Here is a 23,571-nt window from a genome sequence, read left to right as displayed (position 1 = left end):
GTCGTCTACCTAAAGCTTACCACATCTACCTCGATGGAGGGATGGGGACAGAATTTATCCCTGCCAACGTTGGTCCATGTCCGAGTGAATTTGAAGACCAACTACAGTGGTGCCTCAATAGACAGTTACCCCGCATGACAGCTTTTTCGCTAGACATTGGCTTTTTGTGATTGCTATAGTGATTCGCAAAACAGTGATTCCTACGAGGGAATTTCGCTGGACAATGTTTGGTCCCTGCTTCGCAAACCGATTTTTGCTAGACGACGATTTTGACAGCTCCCTCCGTGCTCGCAAACAGGTGTTTTCAGGACCTAAGCTTTGCAAGACAGCGATTTAAACAGCTGCTCGGCGGTTCGCAAAGCGGCTTTCCTATGGTTGTTCTTCACTAGACAATGACAATTCTTCCCCATTGGAATGCATTAAACAGGTTTCAGTGCATTCCAATGGGGAACTGCTTTTCGCTAGACGATGATTTCGCTAAACAGCGATCTCAGTGGAACGGATTATCTTTGTCTAGCGAGGCACCACTGTATTAGATATGGATATGGCTTGTGTCCAGGCTATTTGAAGGATCCTGTGACCTGGGATGAGCCTTTTTGGCTTTTAAGACCTTCTGGAGAGTCGCTTGTCTCATTTCCACCCCATTCCCAAGCTTATTTGAGGAGAACACCGGGGGGGGGGGGGGCTTCTCAGTGCCTGCTCCCAGGCTTTGCCATCCACCGGCTTGAGAAACCTCTCTTCCTTCTTATCTCAGGAATGCTGGTTTATTTTCATAGGTTTTTTAAAAAAAGTATTTACATTGTTTTTACACTTAATTGCTTTAATCTTAACGCATGTTTGTTTTTTAAATGTGACATTTATATCGTGTTTTAGATTTTTTTTTTACCTGCTGTGAGCGCCTAAAATAATCCATCCATCCATCTTCTTTGGTATATGGGGGGGGGGCATAAATGACCGGCACAGAAATGCTACATTGCTGGCGTTTCTCCACCGTCACTGAAAACGTGTTGGGCATTCAAGCGTTGCACTATAAATTTTGGCTATCGGTGACCTGCTGTAATAAAGGATAGCCATGAAATGTAATTTTTTTTATAAAGAAAGAAATGCCAGCGAGTCAGCCGCTCGTCCAGAGCGCAAAGAACGGGGGACTCCGTCCTGGCACCCCTCCTCTTCTTGGCTTGACTCCTTGGCTTGAGTTCGGATCCTCCCCAGCCCCTCCGGGCATCGTCCGCCTCTTTCTCCGAGTGACAGCCGCGCGTCGGGCTTCAGTTTCACTTTGCGGGTGACCTTCCGACCAGAACAGGTGGCTCCGAAATTGGAAAGACCGGATCGGCTTACTTGGGGGGGGGGATGCGCGGAAAGAAACCCTGAAACTGCAAAAGAAAAGTACAACTACTTCAAATCTCCTCCTGGTAGCAGGTAAAACTCTCTCTCTCCTTCCCCTGGTCTTCTTCAGATGATTTATGACCAAGGTCCAAGATGCATCGAGGCTTGTTAGGGCTGCTGTCCAGTTTATTTCCAGCGCCTGCACCCAATCCAGCAGATAAAATACGAAGCTGATAGGCTTCCTTGAATCCTCCCCATGTCCTTTCATTCCAGCACGTTTGGGCATGTCAGCAGAGCCCACAAGGGAGCGACCGCCAAAAAGGTTCATAGGACTACAGGTCTGCCACCAGGGAGCAATTTTATGCTTGTGTGTGTGAAGCAGGACAGCGGCTCCTGTTCGGCTAGTACAATTGATAGTGGCTGAGAGCAGCTTGCCTAGAGACCCTGGGAGCTAAATCATCCTTTGGCATCCCAAGCAAGTGCTTAGAGCTGAGCTCCCCTCCCTCCTTAGTGAAGGAGTACTGGGGGGGGGGGGACTCAAACTGGTGGGGTGTCTGGGGTGGGCTGTAGCACGACTATAGTGTTCTCCCCCACCCTCTCCAAGTAATGCATCCACATCAGTTTGGCCAGAAGGCTCCCTACCCTTTTGTCTCCGTGTAAAAAGGAGAAGAAGAAAAAGACACTCCTGCCTTTTGATCTTGTCACTTTCACTTTCGGTCACCCACGTGGCCCAGCGGGAATTCAGTTTCGCTTCTGCCCCCGCGTGATCCTTTATGTAACGTCCACAAGGGCAATAATAATAATAATAATAACCCCCACAGCTTTTCCTGCCTCGGCCTTACTGGCTGCTTTACGTAATAAACACAAGAATTCCCCCTTCCATTCCCCCCCTCGTTCCTGCTTCCTTTTCCCCCCCTTTCTCGAAGGACAAGCGTGATCTTCTGTCGCCAACGCCGAACAGAACCATCGCCGAAGCGGACTGCCATCTTCCGGATGGCACAAGACTCCTCGTTGGCTTTGGGTTTTTTTTTTTTAATCGGAGCTAGTTTAAAGGTCCTCCCAAGGGGAGCGGGAAGAAGATGTTTGCATGCTCCTCTCCACCACCACCCCGAACTTACTCCTTCCAGGAGCTGGCAAGCAAATAGAAAGCCATCGAAAAATAAGAATAATCATTATTTTTAAAAAGAACCTGCCGATTTCTTCTCTTGTTTGTAGGGTTCATGCAGCAATTTTGATTTCCCGCCCCCATTCTTAAAGTTTACATGACATTCCTTCCAGGAGGTGGCAGCGAGAAGGACCTGGTAGTTTAAGCACGAATAAAGAAGGAACGAAACGATCGTTCGGAAATACAATACAGGAAGTCGCCGCAGCAGCTGGTCTTGCTGAGCCGGCAAAACGTCAGCGTCGCCCGTCCAGAAACCCCCTGAAATCCCCCCTTTGCAAGGCCCCGCGCCGTTTCCTGCCCGGACGCCCGGATTCCTGCAAATTCAATCAAAGGTATGCGAAAGACGGGCAGGGATGGAGCCACGGAAAAAGTCGAGAGAGGAGAGCCGAAGCACTGTTGCTTAAGGGTTTACTCCGTGGCAGAGGGCCGTTCGGTTCGCTCAGATCCTTTGAACCGGATCCGGGCTGCAAAAAAGCAAGCGATTGCCTCTTTTTAGTGGCGCCCGGGGTCGGGGATTATTTGGGACCTTTTCAGACGTGGGGAAGAGGCAGAAGAGATTCTGATACTTGGCAGGAAGGGTGGAACGACGTGGGCAACCCCCGTGCAATCTGTGCGCCTGGTGTGTAATTGCATTACTTCCCTTTAACTTCCAAATCGGAAAAGCTGCCAAGAGGATATTGGTCTGATGTTTCACTGAATTGACCTTCGAGGGAGTTGGCTGGGGGACGGCATTGTTGCAATGATGTGATTCTCCGTGTCCATAAAGTTTCAAAGCTGGACGGGGATGTCTTGAAACAGACCTGGGCAAAGTGCGGCCCGCGGGCCACATACGGCCCGCGAGCCGCTCCTGTCCTGCCCGCAGACGGTTTTCAACATCAAAACCATTTCTAGCTTTTTGTCCGAAGTTGATCAGTTGCTTATGTTTAACATACCGCAAAAAAAAAAACCTCTTTAGTATTTGTGAAGATCTACAACTTTAAAATAAAAACAATCAGGACATCACTTTTTCATTTTATATTTAAGTAAAGTTGGTTCGGGCCTCCACCCAATACAGTTCAGATTTTTCATGTGGCCCCGTTATAGAAATGAATTGCCCACCCCTGCAAAAGATGCTAGTCCTGAAATGCGAAGAGAGGCTCCTGAACTCCACACACAGCCCGGTCTCTGACATGCAGACAGGCAGGTTGCTACGGTAGAAACCACAGGGAAACGCCATGGCCCATTTGCCACTGAGTTCGGGGGCCAACCCCATGGATCTTGAAGTTGGAGGAGTTGGAGGGCACCGCACATCCTATTTTCCCCCTCAGCCTGTTGATTAAGTTTTCAAGGAGACACCCCTTTCATGATGCTGAAATAAAATAAAAGTTAGGATGGTGCTTTAAAGACTAACAGATTTCAGTGGGTGCTTTTCTGGATGTTTTGAACTCGCTTCCTTAGATGTGTCAGAAGCAGGAACAAAAGGGATAAAATAGTGGTGTTACTGATAGGGTGCCCCATATCTGGCAGATTAGCTTCTGTGTGGTGAGCCGATTACATGAATGAATGAATGAATGGAATAGGAAGAATCTGAGGAAGTGGTTTGTGACACTGATTTCACCAAAGCTCCCACTGAAATAAATCTGCTAGTATTTGCGAAGGCTTTCACGGCCGGGATCTAATGGTTGTTGTGGGTTGTGCTGTCCTCTGAAGATGCCGGCTGCAGAGACTGGCGAAACGTTAGGAAGAACAACCTTCAGAACATGGCCAAAGAGCCTGAAAAACCCACAACAACCATTAAATCTGCTAGTCTTTGACGTACCAGATTATTTCTATTTCCCCCCCTATAATTTGTCATTGTGTTGTGTTTATTTCTTGTTTGTTCATGATGTCAAATGGCTTCCCAATTTATGGCACCCTTAAAAGGGTGTTTTGAGGTATGTGAGACGCTCAACGAGTGGCTGCTGCTGCTCAAGGGAGTTTCCGTCGATGAGCAGGAATTTGAACCCAGATCTCCAGAGTCATAGCCTGACACTCTTATCCACTGGACCTCACTGCCTCTTTCCTTGTTCATTTAGCAAGTAGAAAAACTGATCCTAGAGTGCAACAAGAGAGAGAGAGATTGCCTCAGTTAAAAATAGAAAGGCTAGGCTAATTGTGTTCTCAAAGGCTTTCACGGCCAGGATCCAGTGGTTGTTGTGGGTTTTTCGGGCTGTTTGGCCACGTTCTGGAAGGGACACACAGCACAGACAGAACACGGCCAAACAGCTAGAAAAACCCACAACAACCAGGCCAACTCTGTATTCAACCAACACCCACTGGTCTGAAGTCTCGTACAAGATGGCCGCCAGGCAACCTGACAAAATGGAGCATTGCCCCAAAAGGTGATTGTGGAGTTGTTTAAACAGAATTTAAATCCTAAAGCCGTCCCACGGTGGTTAACAAAATAGAGAAAAGCCATTTTAGCTATGGCTGTCATCATTTATTCACATCTCATGGTCTTTCCCTACAGGGTCGAAATATTACCCCTGAAGGCATTAGAAGTTTATCTCCAGAGTAATCTGTTCTAGTCCAATGGTTGATATGATTCTCTGATGTGTTAATGGCTCATATTCAAATCTTGGATGAATAAGGGGTACAGTTTCACAGAGATTTACCCCACTCTCTCGTCTGTGCTGGGGACAGGCTGGTTCAGTCTTTTTCCTGGCGACCTCATGATGTAAATGCCAGCATTAACCAGCTTGTCCTCAAGACCATTCCTACCCACATCTTTTGGCTCCCTGTCTGGGGCTGCTCTGTTAGGTACAGGTGGGAATCACTCTGTTTTTATTCGGTTCCAGCACATGCCATTGCTAGGACTGAGCCAAAGCAGATGGCTTGCTACTTTCAATTTCCCGATATTTTTAGTGGCTTAAAAAAGTAGCTTAGCTACTTCACGATATTGGGAAATTTAAAACCACCTCTGCCCCTCCATGGAGAGGGAGAGGGAAGAAGCAAAAGGTGTTTTGAGTTTTTAAAAATCCAGGTTAGGTGAGCACTGATGCACTGTATCTTTTAGAAATCATTAATATTTGAAAGCTTATTCCTGGGAGGAAAACAGGACGGAAGGAGGAAGGGTTTTTTTTGTCTTCCATTTTTTTCTTTCTCTTTAAAAGGAGGTGGGCCAAGTAGAATCGCTTAAAGTGTGTATAACTATGTGGATGCAAGGATCTCACCAAATGGCATACTGCAGCTTTGCCCAAAAGTGACCCCATTTAGCCATACTGTATTTATAATAATAAAACTAATAATAATATGCAGCCCACTTCCATCTGGCTGTCTAGGCAAGCCCTTAGTACCCTATTTAGAGAAATGTTGTTTGTGAAGGCAGTGATTCCGTTATCTACTCCTCCCAAACAATGTGCCCCAAGTTGCTGTTAATGCTGTCTAACATTTGATGGAAAAGATCTATTTCATGTTATTCACCCAACAGTCTCTGCACATAGAAGCTGCTGGCTGTGGAATGTGCCACCTAATGCAGAAATAATCATGCTTGTGTTTAAACCCTTCATTGTTTATGTTTTGTGTTCCCTTTCTCCCAGGCCTCGACTAGATCCTATGGCAGATCAAACTCCAGCTGCTATAAAACAACATGCCCCTGATTTTGATGAATACGACATCATCACCGAAGAGGACATTGAAGGCATTAAGGATGCTCTCAAAGAAGGGAAGATGGCCGAAGCAGCCTCCAGGATTATGGAAAACCTGCAAGCCTTGGAAAATGCTACTCTGGACATTGCAGTCACTGGGGAATCTGGTTCAGGGAAGTCAACGTTTGTCAACGCCGTTCGCGGTCTAGGGGACGAAGATGACGAATCAGCCCCTACTGGGGTGGTGGAGACCACAGTGGTGCCTACTCCTTATCCCCACCCTAAGCACCCTAATGTGACCGTGTGGGATCTGCCGGGGATTGGCACGCCAGACTTCAAATCCAGCACTTACCTGGAGCAGGTAAACTTTTCCCGTTACGACTTCTTCATCCTCATCGCTTCCGAGCGCTTCAAGTCCAACCACGCCCAGCTGGCACGTGAGATCCAGCAGATGGGCAAACGCTTCTACTTTGTGCGCTCCAAAGTGGACGCGGACCTGGAGGCCACCAGGAAGCGCCGGCCGCGAGCCTACAACGAAGAGGCGATCTTGAAGGAGATCCGAGACAACTGCCAGGCGTGTCTGGAGAACGAAGGGGTGGCTGCTCCCCAGGTGTTTCTCCTGTCCAGCTGGGAATTAAACAAGTACGAGTTCATGCGTCTAGAGGAGACCTTGGCGAAGGAGCTGCCGAGTCACAAGAGGCACGCCTTCCTTCTCGCCCTACCCAACATCTCTTTAGAAATCCTACAGAAGAAGAAAGAGGCTTTGCAGAAGCAGATCTGGAAACTGGCCACTGTCTCCTGCGGCATCGCGGCCGTGCCCATCCCGGGCCTCTCTGTGGCTTGTGACATAGCGATCCTGGTCAAGAGTCTCTCGGGATATCGTGAGAGCTTCGGCCTGGATGAAGAGTCTCTCGCCAAGCTGGCCGAAAAGGTTGGCAAGCCTTTGGAAGAGATCAAAGAAGCGATCAAGTCCCCCCTCGCCAAAGAGATCTCCAAGGACGTGGTGGTGAAGATGCTAACCAAGGCTGGTGGTGGCGCCTTGATGTTCACCGAGTATTTAGTCAGCACAATCCCCGTATTTGGCTCCGCGGCAGCTGGCGGGATCTCCTTTGCAACTACTTACTATATGCTCCGAAGCTTCCTAAACGAGGTGGCAGGAGATGCTCAAAACGTGCTCATTAAGGCCTTCGAATCTGATGTGTGAAGAAGTTTATAGGATCTTCCGTGACCTCTCTGAGGAGGCTGCTGAGTGGAAAATTTGTTTAATTGCATCTGAAAAAGCTTCAACGAAGCTTACCAGCTGAAATCAGGAAAATAGTATGATACAAACCAGACATTGGTCCAACCCCATATCTGTTTAAATTGGTGGCTGTCAGGAGAGAAGAGGGTTCATTCCGTTGAGTTTGCCAAGGTTCACCAGCAACTTACTTCTTATGGACATTACTGTGGGAACTTTAGCTCTGAATTTATAAGGATCTCTAAAATGAAGAGATGCACAGCACTGTTGCAAAACCACTGTCTCCAGTATTCACAGGAGAAAAATGAACCAGTTAACTCAGGATGAATCTGGTTTAAAATGTGCATGGAGAAACATCCAGAACTTCAGACTTTCTGCATTTGGTAGATGCTGCCTCTTGGTTTTTTTTTTTTTTTTCATTATGGGGACCTTTTTAATTAAAAGACAAAAAATGAAATTTACCTTTAACTTTATGGGGTCTTTTGTTAATACTGGTTAATAAAAATTAGACAGTTGATAGTGCTGTTGTACATCTGATGAGTAAATGGGCTTGCATACACTGCAGGTCTGGGGAGGTGGTTGTGAACGCTTGGTTTATAAATAGAAGTTAAAGTGGAGTATGGTTTCTCTAGAGCAGTGGTTCTTAACCTTTGTTATTCAGGTGTTTTTGAACTGCAACTTCCAGAAACCCCAGCCAGCAGAGCTGATGGTGAAGACTTCTGGGAGTTGCAGACCAAAAACATCTGAGTAACAAAGGTTAAGAACCAGTGCTCTAGAGGTTAGGATACAAACCTTCTGCTCTAAAGTTAGGAATTAAGAGCAGTGTTTCCACCGTCCACACTGAACCTTCAGGCCCACCTCGTTATGACACTGAAAACTGATTGCTGCATCTAACTTCTGAAGAAAGGGGGCATGTCTCCATAAAATATTTCTTGTGATTTGGTTTTTATTGTTCCGCTTCTCTCAAAAGAATGGGCTTCAGCTGGAAAGAACCTCTAAGAAATTCAGTTCAGGGATTAAAAATTGCATCAACCCAAGAAATTCTAGCTTATTTCTAAGGACTCATTACTGCTCTCACGCTTGGGAATCCTAGTCAAATTCTATGGTGCGTTCTATATATTTGTGCATGTATGGTTTAATGGCCAAGGACAGAACGCACTTGTCCATTAGTAGAGCATAGTGCTTTGTTACGCAAGTGGAGCTTTCTGAGATCACCCACTGAAGCCACTGGGGGCCTCCTTGTGCAATCTCCGCACAATGGTGCAGCGCTTGTGCAACACATCACTGTGTCAGCACAACCAACAAACAGCATTCTGTCCTATGATTTTACATTCGAACTTATGTACATCTTAGAAACCGACCGGGTCGAGGGAACCCCAGCTGCAGAGCCTGGTAAGACCTCCTTCCGACCTACAGCGTGGAGCCGCAATTTAGCCTCACCTACTAAGGGTGCCAGTCTTTTTTTCATCTAATGAATGCCATTCACAAGGGCAGCATCATCCCTTTCAGGAGGATTGCAAAACAGTCGGGCCAGCTATACGACTGCCTGCCTCCTACAGGAAAGGCCCAGGTGCTCAAGGAGGGAGGCATCCTTTCTAAAACAACCCTCATCTCTTCTGCACGGGGCCATGAACTCGGAAGCAGAGCATGTTTGTTTTCCAAGCTCTGTTGCAAAGTTACAGCATATTTTATTTCTACAGGAGGAATCTCCTTATATCAACATCCTTACTATTACCAGCATCAAAACTCTTTGATCCAGCAGAGTACAAAAAACAAAACAAAAAGCACTTAAACCTTTTAATCAACATAAACAATTTAAATCAGCTTATATTTAAAGTCACGTACACTGTACACACTGCAAAAGGCAAACTATCTCAGACCAATATCTCAAGTTTTTTTAAGCAATTCTGAACTCTAGACTGTGTTCTGGAGATCTCCCTTTGCATCTGAATGCTGATCTTAACTCATTCACTCACATGCGCATACACAGAAAACAGATGATGTTAACAAGAAGCAATCCAATATGGGAGGTGTTTTTAAAAAAAGCTCACAGTAACATGAAGAAGCTTGAACGGTTTATTGAAGAAAGACACTCATGCAAAAGGGGAGATATTTATCCACCTTGTGAAAGAAGAACTAGAATGAATGCTGGAAATGGTTCAAAGAGAAAAGACACGGCCTAAGGGTTGGTACATACACCTTCAAACAGAAGCTTATCATCAACACGCTCAAGGACTAGAAATAAGAATCTGAGAGTATTCCAAGAAGCCAAGTTAACGCCCCACTGATCTTTGCCCCGGGTGAAGACTTTCCTTGCTCCCACAAGGGTGTTAGGAGAGTGCAGGTCATATTGGTGTAAACTCCCACCCTGGTGACAGGTAAAGCCTTGTAAGGCTCTCCCATCTATGGATGCAGATGGAAATCAAAGCCCTAAAAGACCGAGTGAGCCCAAGAGACAAGCTAAGGTGGTTAGCAAGATGGAGGCCCAGGAGGGACACAACACCTGTTCTGCATTTTGACTCCTGCATCTTTCAATGGCTCAACGGTAGGGCTGCGGCTCCATTACATCTTCCCCTCTCTGGGATGCACACATCACACCTTGTGGCTCCTGGCTGAGGGCACAGATCCCCTTGGCTCACCCATCGCAGTGGATGGGGAAGGCTGGCCGGCCGGCCCTTGGCAGCTCCCATGCGAAGGCATCATGCTCATGCCAGCAGGCGGCTGTACTCTGCGAGAGCTGAAGATTTCTTAACACCATCCCAGATGCGCGCGGCGTAGTGGAACCTGCCAAAGAGGAAAGAGCCAGGCAATGCCTTTATTTTCAGAGCTGGCCAAAGGTCCCACCCTGCACTCTCTGGGCCATTTATAAGATACTGAGGAAAGGAACACTTTGCGTCCCCCCCCCCAGTGAACTAGGTACTCATCTTACTGACCTTAGAAAGACAGAAGGCTGAATCAACCTTGAGCTGGCTACCTGAACCCATTGGGATCAAACTCGGGGGGTTAGCAAAGTCTTCACTGCAGTACCGCAGTTTAACCACTGCACCATGGGGTTCACTAATGTCCATACTCTGTACATCATTTACTTCCTCCTGCCTTTAACATGGCCCTTAAAAAAAAGTCTATAAAATTATTTGGGATTCTGCGGAAGCTAGCAAAGACAGAATTATGCAAGTTGCCTTCAATAACTTATCTCCTGGTTGCTGTTTATATTTTTTGTGCTTTCTTTTCTTTTTTTATTCATGTAAGGTCTAGATTGCTGAGCCATCATATTGATCACACTGTTCTATGGAAGGTGTGGGGTTCTGAGTTTTTAATCTGTAAACCATTCACAGTGTTTCCATCAAAGGGGTGGTATATAAATCAAACAAACAAACGGGGGTCACTAGAAACAATATAATTTGGGGGGGGAACCAAACCCACTTCTTTAGAAGGAGATTTTATGTCTCAGATTCTACTGTTGTGCCTTGGATCTGCACACAGTAGCAGCTCTTGTTTGGGTATTCCTCTAATACTAAGTTTTCCAATGTCTCCATGTACTGAAATATGAGCTTTCACAGGTAAAAGAACCAGTTCCATGAGATACATGGAAAAATATTTATTTCGTTAGTTAATTGTATTTATTTGATTTTTATACTGCCCATCTGGCTACCAAATACTGCTAAGCAAGGGTAAGAGCAGAGGCTCAAAAGATGTACAACATCCTTTCAAGCCTGACGTTTACTCTGCTTAATCTTCCCACAATATAGCAGGCACTACATTTCTGGAAGCACACACGTACTCAGGCTTACCAGTTCTTTTCGGTCAGGATGGTATGGGAGAGTTGAGGCCGAGACATGGACATGATCTGGCTTCGAAGCTTGGCGATCAGAGACTGAAAGCTGGGATGTCCCTTGTACCCGGGCAGGAGGGAGAAGAGTGGACCGCTTCCTGGGGCTGTAAAGAAAGAAAGAAGTCAGGATAACTGCTCCATCTTGTGGGACGTCACCAACAATGCAAGCGTAACAACATTTTTGAAAAGAATTGTGAAGATCCCAAGAATAAAGATCTAATATTCTATGGGCAGAAAACTACAGCATTTTGTAGATGTGCAAAATGTACAAGGCATGGGAGGATCACATCTCCAGAGGAAGAGATTCTCCTCTAAAGCAAGGTGTAGACCCAACACACACCTTGTTTCAACAGGACAACTGTGCTTTTGTCTTTTCCAACCCAGAAATTCCCCTTTCTAGTCACTTCCAGTTTTATTTATAGGGAGTGATGCCCTCGCCAGAGATTCCTGGGGCTGGGAATGTAGCATTTGTAGACTCCCTCCTCCAGCTTTGTAAGATAAAAGACAATTGGGAGAGAACACTCTCTGTTCTTCTCCTATCACAAAGCAACACACCTTGCCTATTCCCGCACAGTATGTTCTATACTGTGAAGATTAAATACTGGGAGGGGGGGATGAGTGGGAGCGCAGAGGCGACTCGATGTTACCCTTCCTGCAATCCAAAGGCTAGAGACAAGATTCCAGCTTCTCACCTGCTCTTGGCAGAACATCATCTGTGTCTGTATCCATAAAAGGCAGTAAGAACAGGTTGACCTCTGTGTCCAGGTAGCTTTGGGGCAGACCTGGGAAGATGTTACATTCCAGCATAGAGAGAGTTCCTTTTGGAGCAGAAGAGGAATGATTCAGTAAAGAAAACAGCTAACCCAAACCTCAGCACAGAAGAAGACTCAGATTCAGAGGAGGTTAAAGTTACTATAGCGTCAGATGTAAGTGGGAAGGGAATCAGGGTCTTTTTAATTGATTCCCTCAATATTCAAAATTTCCTGTGAACACAGTATCAGCAGAACAGGCAAAAAAGTGTTCCCACGGCCTTTTCCATTTGCAAAGGCTTCTGACATGGAGGATAATTCATAGAATAATGGAGTTAGTTGGGAGTGGCCTATAAGCCCATCGAGTCCAATCCCCAGCTCAATGCAGGGATACAAACCAAAGCATATTGGCCAGGTGGCTGTCTAAATTTCTCTCGAAAGCCTCCAGCGCTAAGGCACTTGCCACCTTCCAAGGTAACTGGTTCCATTGTTGTACTGCTCTAACAGTTAGGACATTTTCCCTGATATTCAGCCAAAATCTGGCTTCCCATAGATTCTCTGCAGTCTGAAGTAGTGCATACATTTCTAGCATCTCATATTCTCCAACATGCAGAGAACAAGCCCACCTTTAAATCATTACCTACTAAGCTATAGATCTACGTGCTTAGAGTGAATTGAAAAGAGATACTTTACCCTTGTATTTCAAGTGTGAGTGCATCATAATTTTGTCAATAACAAGGTGCATCTGCTTCAGATTCCGGGGGCAGAAGTTCTCCCTCTTGGCTTTGTTCTGGAGAAAAACTAGACAGGGCAAAGAAAAAGTTTATGGGCATGATTATTAAGGTAACTTCTTCTCACTGCTGAAAAGAAGACAGGACATGTGAATTCTGTGGGCTCTGCCAGAGATGCCCCAAAGATGATGCTAATGTGGTGAAGAACCTGCTCTTGAAATTCATGATCTATATGTCTTATGGAAATGCTACATAAGCATGAAATCCAGCACCTAATGTGAAATTCTGAAGCTTTGAAATCTCAACCCTCCTCTAAGGAAAAAGGTGCAGTGAGCATCTGGGGAGGCCAGGCGCCAAGGAAAAGGAGCTTAATGTTGTCCCTTTCTACCTGCCCATTTCTTTTCTACAGTGATGAAGTAAAAGATTCTGATATAGCTCCAGAAAGCCACATTTATATTCTTTCATACCAATGTGTGGGTAATATTCTGTGCCTTCATCAGAGCCGGAGGAACCACTGGACTCGTGACTGGGGGACGGAGTGGAGGGCTTTACCATCTCAGCTGTCTGAAGGAACCTGGGGTGGATACAGAATATCCTTAGTACAGCAGTGAAAGGAAATGGATTCTTGGAACAGACATTATCCCCTTCTTGTGGCACCAGGAAGGGCTGCAGCAATTTTCTTCTCAATTGCACTTCCCGATCAAGAAATCTGTTATATTTTCCTATTCCTTTTTTTTTAATTGCAAGGAAAATGCAAGATGCCTATAATTCAAGGGGAGGAAGAAAGACAGATCTTAAGATGGAAAGCTCTCCCTTGGGTGAAGACCCATCTTTTAAGACAGGCTTTTAACACTTACGATTGATTCCATGAATGCCTTTTTAAAAGTTAAGACAGTTTTTAATGTTTACTTGCTTTTAATTATTCAATTGCATTTTAGTTAGTTGTATAGTTTAATTGTTTTTTAACCTTTAACTTACTACGTTTTTCCTTCGATTCTTTTTAATATTGTGGGCCACCTTGGGTCCCCTTATTGGCATAAAGGCTGGCCTATAAATAAAACAAATAAACTTATGGAATGGCTGTCCAGGGTTTCCTTGGTACACAGTACTCAGTTGTTTACCATTCCTTTCTTTTAGCGGCAGGGTGGAGAGAAATCAGTGTTGTTGTTTTTTATAAAAAAAATCAAATTGACTTAAATCATGATTTTAAACATGAATTCTAATTTAAATCAACAAAAAAAATTAAATTGTGATTTACAACAGTTGGATTTAAATCAACTCCACCCTGTCTGGTGGCATCCCATGACTCTGTAGCTTGCCCACAGCCATGCCTACAGCTCAATGCAATATCTGATGCTCAAGATACAGATACAGTGGCTGTTGTGCTCTAACTATACTGGTGAACTGGGATTTGTTTAATGTGGTCTGTAGCTCGGCAATGCCTAGTGAACTCTTAAGAGGCTGAATAAGGTTTCTAGTGGACAGAGAGCCGTGTCTTTGGTGTCCTGCATCACTCAATACTGCTTCCAGTAAGAACAAGAATGAAACAAATTATATGTAATAATCAAATAATTTGCGTGACATTGAAAATGCTGCATCACCTAGCATTTTGTGGGCTTAGATATGAGAATTTTAATGGAGAATTCAGACTTGTCTTATGAAGAAAGATGATTGTACTCAGCTTCAGCCTTGTCTAACAGGAAAGTAAGGGGCTTTTGCTTGGACAAAGCCAAGTGAGGGGGTCGTTAGTTAAGCCTCTTTTCTACAGCTTTTTACTGGGACCAGGTTCTCAATCTCTTTCCCCCATCTCTCACCTGTACAAGCTCAGATCTGTGAACCAGTCCTGCACCACAATGACTACATGGCAGACAGTGAAGAGGAAAGCAGCAATCTGCAGGGACTGAAAGGAAAACAGCAATGAGTAGGAGAAATGGTGCTGAGCAGATTCTCCTAGGTTCCCAATAGCTGGCCCTTTATGAAGGTTTGGATTTGAGTCTCTGTTCACCCGAAGCAAGGGCATTTTTGTCCCCCTGTTGGGTGCACCACTCTGAAGTCAACTGCCCTTTTGGGCAGAGGAACTCTGGCATCCGCTGGGAACAGATGAATCGACGAAGAAGCAACCCAGTGAAAAACAGAGGAGGGTGAATGTGAAAGAAGGAAAGAAAAAGTAATACAACTAACAGAAGAACTGAGAATAAATGGAGAAACCTGGTTTGCTTTCTCTGCATCTCCCCTTCTTTCACTTTCACAAAATACTTAAGACTCTGTGAACACATCAGGGACAGAGCTCTGTTCGTTCCTATACAAAAAACGCACATACAAACACACCTAAAGGGGGGGGGGAGGGAGAAGGAGAGGGAGAGAGAGGGAGGGGGGGAGAGAGAGGGAGAGGGAGACTGCTACCTGCATCTCAACGTAGGTATGGGGTAGGTTATATTCTGGAGGCAGCTTGCGGTCATTGTTGATGAGATGATCCAGGATGGAGGGGCTGAGAATGGGCTGCAAATAAAGGAACAAAAACCTTGGGTACTGAGTAACGCCACTGCCTCTCCGTAACCCCCCTGGGTGTGGCACTGCCACTTGTGAAATGACAGAAGATCCCCTTCATGTTTTCAGTTTTTATTTCCATGTAGGGAGGACTTCAATCTAGATCTTTCACTCGAAGCAACTAGACAATGCAGCTGTAGTCACCATAGTGGCTCCACAAAGGACACTTAAAAGGATTTAAAGCAATGATTCCCAACATTGGGTCTCCAGACATTCTTGGACTACAACTCCCAGAATTCCTGGCCTACATAGCTAGTGGCAAAGGCTTCTGGGAGTTTTAGTCCATAATTAGAGAAAGAACAGCAAATCACAGACCTGAGTGTCAAGGAAGATGATACGCTCCTGAGTGATGAAGAAATCAATGCCACTGGTCTGGTTGCCCCCACGCTCCTTGATCTCCTGACTCTGTGTGCGGAATACGTAGGTCCTAAAATGAACAGAAATGGTGTACAGAAAAAAGCAACATTAAGTTGATAATCTACATTATATTAAGTTTGGGCAGCAAATCTTTCCACCGATTGACTCAGCTGTTAGGAAGGGATGGCTTGTTCTAATATTGCAACCAGGCAAGGAACAGAGACAGAGGGGAAGTCAGCAGTCCAGCAGCTATGAGGAAATGTAAAGCTGCCATTTCACAAGAGCAGTTTTGTGAGACAACCTGGAAAAAGATCCTGGGAGTTAAGGGACTGAACTGTCAAGAGGATCACAGCCAAAAAGCTCCCAACTAGGCAAAAGACTAAAGAACATTTATATGAATGTTTGAGGAAAAGGAAAGAAAAGATACGAGCTTTAAAGTGGGGGATGAGGCAGAGACTAAACACAATATTGATCCAAATAAGTCAATTATTTGACTTGGGATTTTAGCCAGTCTTCCACTCTCTCCCAACTAATCAAAATTAATACAGTGACATCAAATTTTTATTTTTTATTATTCCAGATTCCATTGTCTAACAAACTGTAAAGTCCACAAATGAAATCTACCACCCAGTTAAAAGAAATGCCTCCCCAACCATGTTCCTGATCCAGCTCATTCTCCCAACCCAGAATGAAATGATGCGTTTGCAACCCTGGCTCCCCTACCCTAGCTCCCAAGTACCTCTGATCCTCTTCAGGCTGATTGGCTGATAGCAGTGACATCAGCATGGATTTGCCTGTACCCTGCAGGCCCAGCACCCCGACCACCAGAACATCTGTTTGGTCCAGGAGGTACTATTAAGAAAGACAGAAAACATATACACAAGGAAATTATATCAGCCAGAACAGAAACTGCAGGAGCAGAACAACCAGCATTAGCGGTGAAGGTCCTTCAACTTGAGCAGAGATGTCCGGGGGGGAGGAAGGATCCACCGTAATGGAAGACTACTAAATCACAAGTAAGCAGAAAGGAAAACTTTGCAGGAGAGCAGGAAGTCACAGAAAGAAAGAAGGGGACTTTATGGACATTCAACCATACCTCAATGGCACTGTCACACCAGTTCATTTGATCATCCACCAACTTGATGCTGTGTTTCATCTTCTCTGGAGCCAGCAGCTTGGCCTGGCCAACCACAGCTAGAGGGGTTTAAAAGGGACGAAGTCAGCAGGGAACAAATGACAGCTTCACATACATTTCCCATGAAAAGACTGAACATAACTGGGGTCCACGGCCCATTTTGTTTTCCCACCCAGTGTTCTCGCCCCAGAGCTCAGGACTGGGCAGCACATGAGCCAAGGGTAACCAATCCAAGTCCTGGTCCAACTTAGATATGGCGTCCATGTTCATAAGGACTATCTAGATCAGTGGTGTCGAACTGTGGCCCTCCAGATGTTCTTGGCCTTCAACTCCCAGAAATCCTGGCCAGCAGAGGTGGTGGTGAAGGCTTCTGGGAGTTGACGTCCAAGAACATCTGGAGGGCCACAGTTCGACACCACTGATCTAGATGTTCCTCAAAATGCCCACTTCTAGGCTACAAAATGAGTCTTCTCCCTAACTGCAGGATAGCTCAGTGGCTTAGGCATCGGGCTGCGGAGCCAGAGGTTGAGATTTCAGTTCTCTGCCTTGACAGGGAGTGAATTCAGTGATCCATAGGGTCCTTTCCAGCTCTGCAGTTCCAAAATGATGATGATGGTACTGAAAGCAATTGACCACACTTCACTTAACATGGTCTTGTAACATAATGAATTTAAAACTTCACTGTAAGAAGACAGAATTCCCAGGATGTTTCCAGTCATGTTTACTTAGATGACTACAATGTTTCTAAGCACAGAGAGTATCGCAAACAATGCATAATAAGCCAGTACATCCTTACTGTTCATAAATGCTACTGTGTTTCCCCGAAAATAAGACAGGGTCTTATATTAATTTTTGCTCCAAAAACGCATTAGGGCTTATTTTCAGAGGATCTTTTATTTTTGACATGTACAGCCATCTACATTTATTCAAATGCAGTCATGTCATCCTCTCGTTGCTGCACAAGGGTGGAGGGCAGGGTTTCACTTAACTAGTGCCTATTTTTGGGGTAGCGCTTATATTGTGAGCATCCTGAAAATACTAGGGTTTATTTTCAGGTTAGGTCTTATTCTCAGGGAAACAGGGTACCTAGTATCGCATCTAATCACAATTAATGTTTCTCTTCCCAGGGCACTCTTCTCCTACAAGACTAACACAACTCCATCTCTTAAAGAACCATTCTTGGTACTTACGGTCCATGACGCTACTGGGTGCAGTAGAGCCCATGCCTCGATTCTGGATCTGGTAGACCGGCTGGGTGGGACGCTGGCCCTCCTTCTCCACCTTGGCCACAGCAGCTGGGGGCTGGGCCGACGCCTCCGTGGCTCCCGCAAGGCCTTTGCCTTCTTCCCGGGGCTTCATCAACACAATGGGTTTCTCCATGGCCGGGGCGGCGGCAGGGGCTGGAGTGGGAGTGGGGGTTGGGGCCCCCTTGGACTGTGAGGACACAGAGGCTGAGATCCAAAACCCCTCTTGGCCACAGAGATTTACCCAGGCCCGTGGGACCCTCTTCCCTCCCTGCTCCCTATAACAACCGAAGCAAGGAAATGCTTTGAATGGGTGCCTTCCCTACCCTTAGTCCATCACCCCCAGGATTCCAATCACATGAAAGAAAAGCATGAGAGAGGAAGGGAGCACCATCTCCTCCATCTTTCATTCTGGAAACAGAGAAGAGGAGGCCAAAACAAAATACAAAAAAACCCTGGCAACCAAGGGAGCTGTCATTTTTGGGTAGGAAGTCAGCCAAAGATTGCCAGTTGCTGATTTCTAAATTTTGGATTAAATACTGACAGTAAGATCAGCTAAGAGAGCTTCGTAATTTTAGTGGGTTTGGAGGACAACTGTTACTTGCACTTCCAGGCATGCCAAAGGCTACATCCTTCCCAAAAATATATTTTTCATCTGCACTGGTTTTTTTTTCTAAAGCTGGAAATTCATTTCTGGTTCTGAAAAAAAAAAAACTTAAGACGCCATTCCCACTCTTGCTCCTGCACAAAAGCAAGACCCTTCGCTTGCTTTACAAGGAAAGCACTTCTCCTGGAGCAGTGATGGTGAACCTTTTTGGACCTGAGTGCCCAAACTGGGGGGAAACAAAACCACCAGCGGGTGGTGGGACCGGAGGCAGCAGAAGTAGTGGAAGCGGCAGGCCATAGGTTCACCATCACTGTCCTAGAGGTTTCCAGGTCTAGAAATTCTCCTTCTAGAGCTTCCACCATGATGGAGAGGATGGCTTGCTGGGTCTGGGGACTGTAGAAGTGGGTGGAGATGCATGTGGTTCATGGGTCCTGTGTTTCCATCCCTCATTCAAGATACTAACCCCATTTCTTAGAAGCAAACCAGACCATATGGAGTTGCCTGCACACTGGGCAGCATAAAATCAATTTAGCTCACAGGCTGCAAAACAGTGTGTGATGGTTCCTCGACCTACCCTCTCAGCTGGTGGCTTTGCCAGGATGATGGGTGTCTTCTGCATCACCGTTCCTACTGGCTCATCTGTAGGTTCCTGTGAGAATAACGGGGTCAAACTGGGCATTCAAGTTACCCCCCTCAATCTTGTTTCCCTGAGACATTCAAAGCCTGCCCTTTACCCGCCGGTCACGGTCTCGGTCCCAGGGAACGTAGTCACGATCCCTGCCCGGTCCCGACAGGCTCTGGTGACCCATGTCCTTATCACGGTTCCAGCGACGGCGACGTTCATACAGTCCTGGCTGGCTGTGTCCTGACTCTGACATGTGGAAACACAACCTGGAGAAGAGAAGATCATTCCATTCAACTTCTGGAAGTTAACATGGGAGGAGGATATTAAAGAAACTTCAGAAGGAGTGGGCAGCAGGTATAGAAGATGGGGTAAAACATCACAGAAACCATGTTTGGTGGTTCTGGAATGGTGGGCCAGCAGGATTATAAACATAAGAAGAAACAAGCGATTGTTTTATATTAGAGCATTCCATGATATTAAATCTGAAAAACACCAATATTCAGGCTGTGAGCACAACAACTGCAATCTGTTTTCTTCAACATCATACGAGGCATTAAAAAAAACAAGCTTAAAAACTGCTATGCTTGTTTGTTACCTTTGTTCCTTTCTTTCTCCTTAACCACCTCCAAATTGGGGGGGGGGGGGGACTGTGTCAGAAACACAGAAATGACTGCCCAATTTCTGCACCTTGTTTTTAATGTTTTGCCTATATCTCAGCTTGGAAAAAAAAAGTCACAAAATTCAGGAAAGGCTGCATAGAAGAGACTGTTCTTTGAGACAAGAGTTTTGTTGGGAAGCTTTTATGGGAGAGACCCAACTGACAATACTAATAGTTCCTGAGTAGCCTTTTTGCAGACTGCTGTTGTTCAGGTTCCCAGCAAGACAAAATTTTAAAAGTATGCACTTTACTCAAATATATACTGTCTATGTATGGCAAGATTAACTACAATCTTCTGGCACCATAGAAAGTTATAGTTTTATCTGGTCAAAGCATTTGTTGGTGGCATTTCCCAAAAGCTTGTATCAAATGAAATATCTTGAAAATGCCATAGCATCTATGAAAAAGGAAAACCCAAATTCAGGTTCCCTGCCTTTGTACCCAAGACTTACCCAGCTCTGAAAGTTTTGCCATCCCATTTCCTCTATGGCCAGAATCACACAATGATAGGAAATCCTGTGCAGGGCTTAAATCATACACCTGAGTTAACAGCAATAAATGGCAAGCTCTAGAGTCAGGAATGGAGACTCATAACTGACAAGACCTCAAACCGTAGAACCTGTTCTAATGACACCCCATGCCTGCAGTCTGATGATCCTGTTCTGTCCCTGACATAGTTAAGCAAATATGATCCTTTGTAGCAGCCTTGGGAAAGACCCTGCTAAAGATGCGTTGCTATTCAGGGCACATAGGTAACCATTTATCTTCACTTGGCTGGTTGAGTCCATGTGAAAGACATGCTGTATCATATCATTGTCTTCCTTTCCATCTGGGTTTCTTTTTACAAAAAAAGTAGTGAAAAGCAGAGATGTAAAGAAGGACTAAATGCACAAGCTGAAAGTCAGGTGGCTTTGGAAGGGCATCAGCTACCCCTTACCAAGCTGCACATAGACTGGAATAATCCCTTGCACCTCTCCTCCCCAGTTCCTCATGACCAAGGTAAGGTTAATAGAAACCAGAAAGGCAGCCAAAGGTGATATTCCAGTTGGGAAATATCGCTGGCCTGGTGGCAAAAATGCTGCATTTTTTAGCACCCCCCCCTCCAAACTTTTATGTTACCTACTAAAATTTCATTACATATTTGCTTTAATTTCCATACTTTATTTTGGGTTTGTTTAATAGTAGGTTATACATCATTTAATTCAACCAATCAAAAGATATAGATTCCTTGATCTTTAACAATTGTCTTTGCGATATTTTGATATGCTCATTATAGCTGCCAAAATTCACTCCGCCATACAACTATTAAGATGGAGAAGTCTTGCCCCCTCCTTGAAGCAATCAGAAGAAGAATTTCCAAAGAATGAGATGCATATACATCGGAAACAGTGAGTGGAGTGTCTTGTTACAGTTTAGGGTCCTGGATTCAAAACATTTCAAGTTCATACCTCTGCTTGAGCTAGACTCCCAGCTTATAAGCTGTGATATAAAGAAATAAGAAACATGTTCTCTGATAGTTTGTGGGTCACGTTTTCATTCATAAAAGCAGAAAAACAAACCAGGAAGTAACAGTTTTGAATGCCTGAATCTCAAATTACAGTGAAGTGCTCACAAACAGATGAGGATAATATCAACTCTTAAACAAGGTTTAAAATAGTAACACTGAGGGATTCAAATGGTAGGGCAGCTATCATTTAATGAATGATCATGATATCCACAGAGGAAGGAGCTTTTCTCTTTGTAAGCCAATAGGAAAATACAGCTAGTTAGTGTCCTAGCAAACTTCATAAGAAGTTAGTGAGAAAATATAGCCCACATGTTAGCAACCTCTCCTGTTAAACTCTTTGGTTCCAGGTTAATTGATGGATTTCATGTTTCCAACCATGTGATTCTCTTGGCACAAACACAGAGCCTTTCTGGACATGGCACCAGAATGAAGAGTTGGCTAGCTCAGTGCTTTCATCAAAGGTTGCGAGTTCGATTCCCTGTTCTGCCTCCTTGACGGGCTGGACTTGAGCATCCCTAGGTGGTGGTGATGATGATTTCTGGAACTGCCCATCTCCAACAAGCTGCTTTGATTATCTGTAACTCAGCCTTGGCCGCCTTTCTCCATTTTGCTCTGGCTCTTTTATTATCCGTCAGATTATGTGACATCCTGATGTTTTATTTTGTAATTTTCAGCTGACATCAAGGGAGGCAAAGCATAAGCTTTGCCCCTATATATGCTCATAGCCCAGTAAATAAATATAATATAAATAACAGGGCACGAAAAGAGCATGCCAATGCCAATATGCTGCTGTTACATTCCTGCAAAATGTCTCATTACAATTTAATTTTAAAAAAATACAAATACCAGGGAGTGAAGGAATGTCTCAAGGCATAAATGGTGGCTTACAGGAAAGATCTGACATTAAGGAAGACTTTAGAGAAGGAGAACAATGAAGGGGCTATAATGACCTGCGGAGGGTTATTTACACATAGGCCCAATCATCGTTGCTAGGCAACAACGGCGCGCAAGGATCTATTCTAGAGGAAAGGAAGGACATTAACCATACAGGCGGATGGATATTAATAACGGCTCTCACCGAATCTTCCGCGGAAGGATACCTGTATAAATTGCTCAGGAACTATTCTCCCTCTCGCGAAGAAATGCCTCTACAGCGGGGCGCTGAAAGCCGGTAACACCGCTTGTGAAGGGAACCCGTCGCCGTCCGGCCGGCCCGTTTGTCAGAAGGCACCGGAAAGCCCACGTCGGTAACCCCTCGTAGCCGCCAGGCGATGGAAAACGCGACGGAGCGCAATTCAACGCATCTTGGGATGTGACGGAGGAAAGAACCTCGTCGGCCACCGTGGTTGCAGCCAGTGCGCACGCGCAAAAGGTCGTCTGTTGCTCCGCGCTAGGGGAGCGCCGTAAGCTTTGGGTTGGGCGCATGCGTGGCCGGAGGCAGCGGGCTGGGCGACGAAGGCAGGGGGCGGGAAGTGTTTTTTTTCTACGCATGCGTACAAAAGGGAGTTAGGAACGGCTCAGAATTGTGGTTCGCTTGGAAGGAAGAGGGAAAGTAGTGGAGTTCAATGGTTGGAGTTGGGGGGGGGGGAATCCATAAGAAGGACCATCGTGTGTAAATTAAGCCTGCGGGGCTTTGCACCTGCTTGCGCTTGCTATGAACTGCAATTAGACCAGAGATGGGCTACTTGTGTTGCTCGGCTGCGGGACTACATAGGCCATCATCCCCTGGCTGTGCCTGTTAGTTAGGGCAAGGGAAAGTCGCAGTCCACCACTCCAGGCTGGGGCATTCCTTTAGGTTTAGGGAGTCATTGCAATACTAACCACGTGTACCCTTCCGCAAACTGCACTGAATCCAGACTTATTTACTCGCTCCCTTTGCAGAATCTGCATTGAATGGGGGGGGGGGTGTCTTCGTGTAAAATATAACGACCCTGTAGACCTGGAGCCGAGTGAATTTAAGAAAAGTGTGGCCAGAGTAAAACAGAGATCCATCCAACGGTTCTCCTTCCCAGGCGCCGACTGTTGCTCTCTTGACAGCTGGTGTCCAAGGGTAGACTGCTGCTGAATTTGGAAGTTCTATATATAGCTATTATCGCAGCCAGGTATATTCAAGAATTGGCCTGACCCCCTCTTTTTAAATGGTCCAGGGAAACTCTGAATTAAAAGATGAAAGTTGCATTTCTGTGGCTAGTATTCCTTCCTTAGCGTGCCGGATCAGGACCTTTCAACTCAAGGCTGTAGCATCG

At 45.4% G+C, this 23,571-nt stretch overlaps 2 protein-coding genes across 7 annotated transcripts; one reads left to right on the top strand and one right to left on the bottom strand.

Moving 5' to 3' along the window:
* Window positions 1-1,345: 1,345 nt before the first annotated feature.
* On the top strand, window positions 1,346-7,848 carry IRGC (immunity related GTPase cinema). Of its 4 annotated transcripts, XM_020807478.3 has the most exons (3): window positions 1,346-1,419; window positions 2,605-2,823; window positions 6,049-7,848. In XM_020807478.3, exon 3 carries the CDS (start codon window positions 6,065-6,067, stop codon window positions 7,298-7,300), a length of 1,236 nt encoding a protein of 411 aa, XP_020663137.3. In that variant the 5' UTR covers window positions 1,346-1,419; window positions 2,605-2,823; window positions 6,049-6,064; the 3' UTR covers window positions 7,301-7,848. The 4 variants fall into 4 exon arrangements, with proteins under 4 accessions (XP_020663137.3, XP_072836299.2, XP_020663138.3 ...); XM_072980198.2 differs by lacking the exon at window positions 2,605-2,823 and having other exon boundaries at window positions 1,348-1,419; XM_020807479.3 differs by lacking the exon at window positions 1,346-1,419 and having other exon boundaries at window positions 2,247-3,110.
* Window positions 7,849-9,116: 1,268 nt separating this feature from the next.
* On the bottom strand, window positions 9,117-22,701 carry SMG9 (SMG9 nonsense mediated mRNA decay factor). 3 transcript variants are annotated; one of them, XM_020807470.3, is made up of 14 exons: window positions 22,404-22,701; window positions 19,270-19,426; window positions 19,110-19,184; window positions 17,875-18,118; window positions 16,646-16,743; window positions 16,289-16,401; window positions 15,508-15,619; window positions 15,049-15,144; window positions 14,460-14,545; window positions 13,113-13,219; window positions 12,608-12,715; window positions 11,858-11,983; window positions 11,125-11,269; window positions 9,117-10,117 (listed from the first exon to the last, which is right to left on the bottom strand). In XM_020807470.3, the coding sequence occupies exons 2-14, from the start codon at window positions 19,411-19,413 to the stop codon at window positions 10,039-10,041; spliced, it is 1,533 nt and encodes a 510-aa protein (XP_020663129.2). In that variant the 5' UTR covers window positions 19,414-19,426; window positions 22,404-22,701; the 3' UTR covers window positions 9,117-10,038. The 3 variants fall into 3 exon arrangements, with proteins under 3 accessions (XP_020663129.2, XP_020663130.2, XP_020663132.1); XM_020807471.3 differs by having other exon boundaries at window positions 22,426-22,701; XM_020807473.3 differs by lacking the exons at window positions 19,270-19,426; window positions 22,404-22,701 and having other exon boundaries at window positions 17,875-18,084.
* Between the last annotated feature and the right edge of the window lie 870 nt (window positions 22,702-23,571).

The sequence above is a fragment of the Pogona vitticeps genome, chromosome 9 (assembly GCF_051106095.1).
Source record: "Pogona vitticeps strain Pit_001003342236 chromosome 9, PviZW2.1, whole genome shotgun sequence".
Classification (NCBI taxonomy): Eukaryota; Metazoa; Chordata; class Lepidosauria; order Squamata; family Agamidae; genus Pogona; species Pogona vitticeps.
The sequence above is the reverse complement of the archived record's forward strand: the minus strand, read 5'-3'. Positions and strand labels throughout refer to the sequence as shown.

What these genes read in the sequence shown, in the direction of transcription:
- IRGC (XM_078380302.1), top strand. Translation starts at nt 4,808, where the DNA reads ATGGCCGCCAGGCAACCTGACAAAATGGAGCATTGCCCCAAAAG. An exon ending in ATGGAGCATTGCCCCAAAAG is followed by an intron (nt 4,852 to 6,048) that starts GTGATTGTGGAG and finishes CCTTTCTCCCAG; the next exon opens with GCCTCGACTAGATCCTATGG.
- SMG9 (XM_020807470.3), bottom strand. Translation starts at nt 19,413, where the DNA reads ATGTCAGAGTCAGGACACAGCCAGCCAGGACTGTATGAACGTCGCCGT. An exon ending in TCATCTTCCTTGACACTCAG is followed by an intron (nt 15,145 to 15,507) that starts GTCTGTGATTTG and finishes CTTTATTTGCAG; the next exon opens with CCCATTCTCAGCCCCTCCAT. An exon ending in AGAATATTACCCACACATTG is followed by an intron (nt 12,716 to 13,112) that starts GTATGAAAGAAT and finishes TGCCCTGTCTAG; the next exon opens with TTTTTCTCCAGAACAAAGCC.